Source organism: Somniosus microcephalus, chromosome 13, assembly GCF_052327205.1.
Source record: "Somniosus microcephalus isolate GS21.2 chromosome 13, FLI_Smic_1.0, whole genome shotgun sequence".
Classification (NCBI taxonomy): Eukaryota; Metazoa; Chordata; class Chondrichthyes; order Squaliformes; family Somniosidae; genus Somniosus; species Somniosus microcephalus.
Genome location: NC_140999.1, coordinates 111028231 through 111035945, shown reverse-complemented (window position 1 = coordinate 111035945; position 7715 = coordinate 111028231). Strand labels below are relative to the sequence as shown.

Here is a 7715-nt window from a genome sequence, read left to right as displayed (position 1 = left end):
CCCCCTAGTTCTAGTTTCACCCATCATCGGGAAAATCCTCCCCGCATCCACCCGATCCAACCCCTTCACAATCTTATATGTTTCAATAGGATCGCCTCTCATTCTTCGGAACTCCAATGAGTAGAGTCCCAATCTACTCAACCTCTCCTCATATGTCCATCCCCTCATCCCCGGGATTAACCGAGTGAACCTTCTTTGTACTGACTCGAAAGCAAGTATGTCCTTTCTTAAGTATGGACACCAAAACTGTACGCAGTATTCCAGGTGCGGTCTCACCAATACCTTGTACAACTGAAGCAATACCTCCCTATTTTTATATTCTATCCCCCTAGCAATGAAAGCCAACATTCCATTGGCCTTCTTAATCACTTGCTGCACCTGCATACTAACCTTTTGAGTTTCGTGCACCAGGACCCCCAGATCCCTTTGTACTTCAGTACTTTCCAGTTTCTTGCCATTAAGATAATAACTTGCTCTACGATTTTTCCTGCCAAAGTGCATAACCTCACACTTTCCAGTATTGTATTCCATCTGCCAAATCTCTACCCACTTACTTAGCCTGTCTATGTCCCCTTGCAGGTTTTTTATGTCCTCCTCACTCATTACTTTCCCTCCCATCTTAGTATCATCTGCAAACTTTGATATGTTACACTCGGTCCCCTCCTCCAAATCGTTAATATAGATTGTAAAGAGTTGGGGACCCAGCACTGACCCCTGCGGAACACCACTAGTTACTGATTGCCAGTCTGAGAATGAACCATTTATCCCAACTCTCTGCCTTCTGTTAGATAGCCAATCCTCTATCCATGCCAGAATATTACCCCCAATCCCGTGATTTTTTATCTTAAGCAATAATCTTTTGTGTGGCACCTTGTCAAATGCCTTTTGGAAGTCTAAATACACTACGTCCACTGGTTCCCCTTTATCCACCCTATATGTTACTTCCTCAAAGAACTCCAGCAAATTTGTCAAACATGACTTCCCCTTCATAAAACCATGCTGACTTTGTCCTATTAAATTATGATTATCCAAATGTCCTGTTACTGTCTCCTTAATAATGGACTCCAAAATTTTACCTACCACAGATGTTAGGCTAACCGGTCTATAGTTTCCAGCCTTCTGTCTACTGCCCTTTTTAAATAAGGGTGTTACATTAGCAGTTTTCCAGTCTGCCGGGACCTTTGCCGAGTCCAGGGAGTTTTGGAAAATTATTACCAATGCATCCACAATATTGTGCTTTGGGCCCACACCAATTATGAGCTGCCTTGAGACTGCCCAAATTCATTTCGCTTAGGGCCTTGACAGCCAGCAAACAGAGGACACTTACACCCCATCAGTTTGGAAGTACTAAAACAAATTAAGAGCTCCATGCTCTGGGACAGCTATTATGCAAGTTTTAGCTATGCAGCATGCCATCTTTTCAAGGAGTGCCATACTATGCAATTGTTTTGACAATGGGAAAATTTAATCATGGAATCACAATAGTTCACCAACTTACATACTGAGATAAGAAATCATAGGCCAGCTACAGTGTTGTAACTAGGATTTCAGTAATATGCAACTGTGGTGATGTGAAATGTTATACTATGTCCACTCAAACACCTAGTTGTCCAACTATAGATTTTGTCCTTCCAAACTGGAGTTTTGTCTGGAGAAAGCAATTTGAGCTTTACAGAGCTATAGTAATGTGAAATTATGAATTAAGATCAGACAAGAAGCAGGTTGACACAGCATTAAAAATATATTTTTACTTGGGCTCCCCCAGTTGCTCACTGGGTAAAGGCAGTGTACAGTGCCAAGCAGAACATGAAGGTTCCAGATTCAATTCCTAGTTTCTGCTCCGATGATCTCGGTCAGGAGGACAGGAAATGTGGACATTGGATGAGAACAGCACTTACTTCTGCTGTGATGCCCCCTCTTGAAAGGTCTGCCAACATTCACCCTATGACTTACATGTGAAGAGAAGACACTTTAGCGAGATGTTGATGGATTCTTATTCCAAAAGGATTAACCAATCAACTTTAAGTCAATTTCGTCAGTATCTCAACGAAATTTGAAAGCAGAAGTACACGCAAAGAAGTTTAGTTTCAGTTAAAGGTCTGAAATGAAAGGATTCTGGGGGTTATATTAGTGATCTTTTCCAACACTAACTGCAAGCTGCCATTTTAAAGCCCCTTCCTCTTCTGATGTTGTGCCTTCTAAATGATTAAGACGATGGCTTGACTTCTGAGGCTGAAATGGCTTTACTGAACTTATGATTATACAAAGCTGAGATTTTTTTGACTTTCAATTGTGAGATGTGTGAAAACACATAAATCAAACGTGTAGTTTCCCATGTTACAAAATGTTTATATCTAAATAATACAAGAATAAAAAGGTGAACAAAAGCAACCTGGGCGACAAACAATCCACAGGTGTGTGGAGGCCAATCAGCTTGGCATCTTCAACAAACTGAGTAACATTTTAGCAAATGGCACACTGGTACTTTGGAATGAATTCTGTTACCTCAGGCCAAAGTTTAGAACATGACAAAGAGGGGGCATAGAGCAGGTTGAAAGAACTTCAGTTCCTACAATGCTTCTTAACTCCTTCTCCGTGCACTGTGACCAGGATGTGTCCCCCCCACTTCCTCATGCTTTAGCTGTATGTTTCAATCAGTGCTGGATCTTCTATACCAGAACCTGGCCCTGAAGTCATCGCTGCAGGTCATAAAACCGGGATTGGTAGGAGAGTGTACTATGCAGCGAACAATATTGTTGTGTCCTAGAGACAGGAGGTTCTTGCGCTCGGCTGTACGTGAGTCCCAGCAGCAAAGGCTTATTGTTCTTTCATCAGGGAGAAGCACATAATCTTCGGTATGGTTGAAGACAGCCTGGGTGCGATGTGTTTGTCTGCCGCTCAATCCTGCTCCTAAATGGAGGAAAAATACAACAAATTATGAGACTTCTATCAACACTTCTTGTTCTTTTGTTTTTTTTTTTAGTTGCATTAGCTATAACTGGATGACTGACTGGTACAATGCAGTAAAACATAGTCCTTCTCATTTGTAAATCCCTAATTCCAATCAAACAGAGATTTACACCCCACCCACATTACATGCAATTAGTAATTTAAAAGGCATTTTGTTCAAAAGAAATCCATTATATTCAGTACAAAGAATGAGTAGTGCAGTCAGCAAATACACTGCCCATGTGGAACTGAGCCACAGAGGGCAGGAAGGTTCCAAATTTAATCCCGGGTCTGTGCTGAATTAGCTGCGGCAGCAGTAGGCACACTGCAATTGACCATTATTCCAGAATGGGCCTGGCTCTTTGACCTGTGTCAAGTGGCTTGGGACTATCTCTGCAAACATGCCCAAACAAAGGGCCCAAATACAAAGGACTGTGATTCCCTTATCAATAATAAATGGATAGCCAATCTTGCACAATGGCAAATAAATCTGTGATTGAATGTGAAGGCTCTGGCCATTTAGATATTAACAGCTTATTGTGATGCCCCTAACACTACCTTGTGAAGCCAACCTCAGCCAGCCTGCCTGGTTTAAGCCCACGGCTTTTCCTTTAGAAAATATCCCCAGACTGTATTTTAACCCTTCACATGTTGTTCTAGCCTTAAAAAATCAGCACAGACAAAAAGTAAATTATTTGAAACAAGCGCTTTGGGACATACTGATGAAGTGCTATATACACATGTTCTTTTTTTCTTTCCTTTGTCCACCATTTCTTTTAACCTTTGGCTTCCCCAGTGGCTCAATGTGGAACTGGGACCAGGAAGGTTCCAAGTTGAATTCCTGGTCTATGATGAGTTATCTAGTCTCAGCTGGGGTAAAGCTAGGCGTTATAATTGGGGTCAGTGAGGGGAAAGTTGGCCAGGGTTCCCATTCCTGACTGCTATCCAGGGACTCCTGCTGATCTATTATTGTGAATATTAGTTGAGGGCAGGGTCAGCCTCAGCTGTGATTTGTCCTGCCCTCTCCAACAATCCAATGGACTGTCGACACTCACACATGAAGAATGGTAAGCTGGGCTATTGCATGGGTGTCTGACCTGCAGTTCCAGGGCCACATGCAACTCCTAGGTCCTGGTAATCTAGTGCTTGAAGCCCAGGCAACTCAGTCATACTTGACCTTGTGTTTCCTTTTTCACCAGATTGCCCGGTTTGAATTTCTTGAGCCTGGAGGTTTGGAATACTGTTTTTCGGACATTTGCTTCATCAGTGGATAAATCCTGAGTCACACCACCAGTATCAGCAACTTATTTCAAGTGGGAAAATGGGTTTGAACTTCATATGTGCCCCCCCCAAGGCTCCATGGTACAAAGATATGTGGCCTACCAGGACAAAAGCTTGGACACCCCTAGGCTAAGGTATTGGAGGAATGCCAGTGTCTATGAAACCGTAACCCAGCGTGAATGAGCACTTTTGGGAGAGGATGGGGGAAAATTAACACAAAACTAAACTTTTTAATCCTTTGGTGAATTTTGAAAATCACTTATCTTTTAAAACTATCAAAATAATTTTTTTTTGGAAATACATTAACAAAGGGCATTAAAAACAGGTTAAGAGTACTGGGTTGAGGGGTGAGATGGCAGAAAAGCATTTGAAAACAATTCTAATCCAATATTACTAGGAGTTCACTGCCTCACAATGTAACTTTGGCTCAGTACATTTCTCCACTGTGTTGTTCAGCCATATTGAACCGGCTCCATCTAACCCAAGGTGCGGAGTTAAATTAGCGGAGAGCAACTACCAGTAAGGAGCTTCAATTAATCTCAGTGCCCTGGGTTAGAGACAATGAAATCAGCTAGTGATCCTGCCTGCTGATCCAACAACGCCTGCTCAAAGTGAGTGTCTGTGGGCATTGGCTGAGAACACAATCAGGCTTGGCTGTGATGCCCCATGCCCCAAAGTTAAATAGCCTGCCAGCACTCAGTGCCAGGGTTTATAGAATAGTCATTTAGGCAAGGTCCAAGGCGTGACTGGTGCCTAAAAGTGTAGCCCAGCAAACAGTCAACACCATCAGGAAAGGAGAAAGCAGAGGATAGATATAAGCACAAGGAAGCAGATGAATGCCCATTTGCAAACCTTTTGACACTCAGTTTCAGACAAGAGCAATTGTTTTCTGAATCAACCAAAACTCACGATAACATTTCAAAACAAAATATATATATATAGGTTTAATTTGGATTTCAAATGTCTTGCTTTTTTACCATATTACAAGTGGAGCGCCTGTTGTGGGCCCCATTCCCAAATTACAACGGTTTGCTCATGTTCCATTCCAATAGGCCTCCGATAGTTGCAGATGGAAGTGGAGCTCAATTTTTGTATTGCATTGTACAGTTTTGAGGTACGACCACTAGAAACTAGCAGGCGTTAGGAGCTAGAGGGAACCCAGCTGTGCAATATAAAAACAGATAGTAAGAGTTTTTATAGTTATATAAAAAGAAAAAGGGTGGCTAAAGTAAATGTTGGTCCCTTAGAGGATGAGACTGGGAAATTAATGGTGGGAAATATGGAGATGTAAAATATTCATTCAGTGTTTTTGCCATCAGTCTTTACAGTAGAAGACACTAAGAATATCCCAACACTGGACAAACAGGGGGCTAAAGGGGGGGGGGGGGAGGAGCTAAACACGATCAAAATCACTAAGGAAGTGGTACTCGGTAAAATAATGGGACTCAAGGCGGATAAATCACCTGGACCTGATGGCTTACATCCTAGGGTCTTGAGGGAAATGGCGGTAGGGATTGTGGATGCATTGGTAATAATTTTCCAAAACTCCCTGGACTCGGCAAAGGTCCCGGCAGACTGGAAAACTGCTAATGTAACACCCTTATTTAAAAAGGGCAGTAGACAGAAGGCTGGAAACTATAGACCGGTTAGCCTAACATCTGTGGTAGGTAAAATTTTGGAGTCCATTATTAAGGAGACAGTAACAGGACATTTGGATAATCATAATTTAATAGGACAAAGTCAGCATGGTTTTATGAAGGGGAAGTCATGTTTGACAAATTTGCTGGAGTTCTTTGAGGAAGTAACGTATAGGGTGGATAAAGGGGAACCAGTGAACGTAGTGTATTTAGACTTCCAAAAGGCATTTGACAAGGTGCCACACAAAAGATTATTGCTTAAGATAAAAAATCACAGGATTGGGGGTAATATTCTGGCATGGATAGAGGATTGGCTATCTAACAGAAGGCAGAGAGTTGGGATAAATGGTTCATTCTCAGACTGGCAATTAGTAACTAGTGGTGTTCCGCAGGGGTCAGTGCTGGGTCCCCAACTCTTTACAATCTATATTAATGATTTGGAGGAGGGGACTGAGTGTAACATATCAAAGTTTGCAGATGATACTAAGATGGGAGGGAAAGTAATGAGTGAGGAGGACATAAAAAACCTGCAAGGGGACATCGACAGGCTAAGTAAGTGGGCAGAGATTTGGCAGATGGAATACAATACTGGAAAGTGTGAGGTTTTGCACTTTGGCAGGAAAAATCGTAGAGCAAGTTATTATCTTAATGGCAAGAAACTGGAAAGTACTGAAGTACAAAGGGATCTGGGGGTCCTGGTGCACGAAACTCAAAAGGTTAGTATGCAGGTGCAGCAAGTGATTAAGAAGGCCAATGGAATGTTGGCTTTCATTGCTAGGGGGATAGAATATAAAAATAGGGAGGTATTGCTTCAGTTGTACAAGGTATTGGTGAGGCCGCACCTGGAATACTGCGTACAGTTTTGGTGTCCATACTTAAGAAAGGACATACTTGCTCTCGAGTCAGTACAAAGAAGGTTCACTCGGTTAATCCCGGGGATGAGGGGATGGACATATGAGGAGAGGTTGAGTAGATTGGGACTCTACTCATTGGAGTTCAGAAGAATGAGAGGCGATCTTATTGAAACATATAAGATTGTGAAGGGGTCGGATCGGGTGGATGCGGGGAAGATGTTCCCGACGATGGGTGAAACTAGAACTAGGGGGCATAGTCTTAGAATAAGGGGCTGCTCTTTCAAAACTGAGATGAGGAGGAACTACTTCACTCAGAGGGTGGTAGGACCATGGAATATGCTGCCCCAAAAAGCTGTAGAAGCTACATCATTACATAAATTTAAAACAGAAATAGACAGTTTCCTAGAAGTAAAGGGAATTAAGGGTTACGGGGAGCGGGCAGGAATTTGGACACGAGTCTAGGTTCGGATCGGTCATGGCCCTGTGGGTAGCGGAGCGGGCCCAGGGGCCGTGTAGCCTGATCCTGCTCCTATTTCGTGTGTCTAATTCTGTTAGATTCAGGAGATGGTTCTGTGATAGTGGATTGGCGGTTAGGATCAGATCAGCCATGATCTTATTGAATGGCGGAGCAGGCTCGAGGGGCCGATTGGCCTACTCCTGCTCCTATTTCTTATGTTCTTATTACTGGTGGGCAGGTTGGTTTATAGACTGTCTTGAAAGCTGCATTAATTTAGACAGGTCAGAGTTTCAATTTAAAGGGACTCAAAACTGCCCAGATGTAAGACAAGTTCTGTGCAACTGTGAGCATCTCACAATCTGCAAAAGTATGACTTCGTTTTGAAAAAAGCCAGTAAAAGTAGTGGTATTGTTACACACTATCAGGGCTTCATTTTTTTTGTATCAGAGCTTCTCTCATTTTGTAAATTTCACTTATAATTTCAGAAATCCCCAAAATATCAGCAGCCTAACAGAATGTTCTCATTATCTGAAAGCC

The 7715-nt window shown here is 42.5% G+C and overlaps 1 protein-coding gene across 4 annotated transcripts in view; it reads right to left on the bottom strand.

The window, feature by feature from the left end:
* Window positions 1-1443: 1443 nt before the first annotated feature.
* Window positions 1444-7715, bottom strand: part of cstf1 (cleavage stimulation factor, 3' pre-RNA, subunit 1) — a 44772-nt gene continuing 38500 nt past the window's right edge. For all 4 annotated transcript variants that reach the window (XM_086005218.1, XM_086005219.1, XM_086005220.1 and 1 more), the window contains exon 6: window positions 1444-2910. In XM_086005218.1, the coding sequence (XP_085861344.1) occupies window positions 2651-2910 (260 nt within the window). In that variant the 3' untranslated portion in view covers window positions 1444-2650. The remainder of the gene's footprint in view (window positions 2911-7715) is intronic.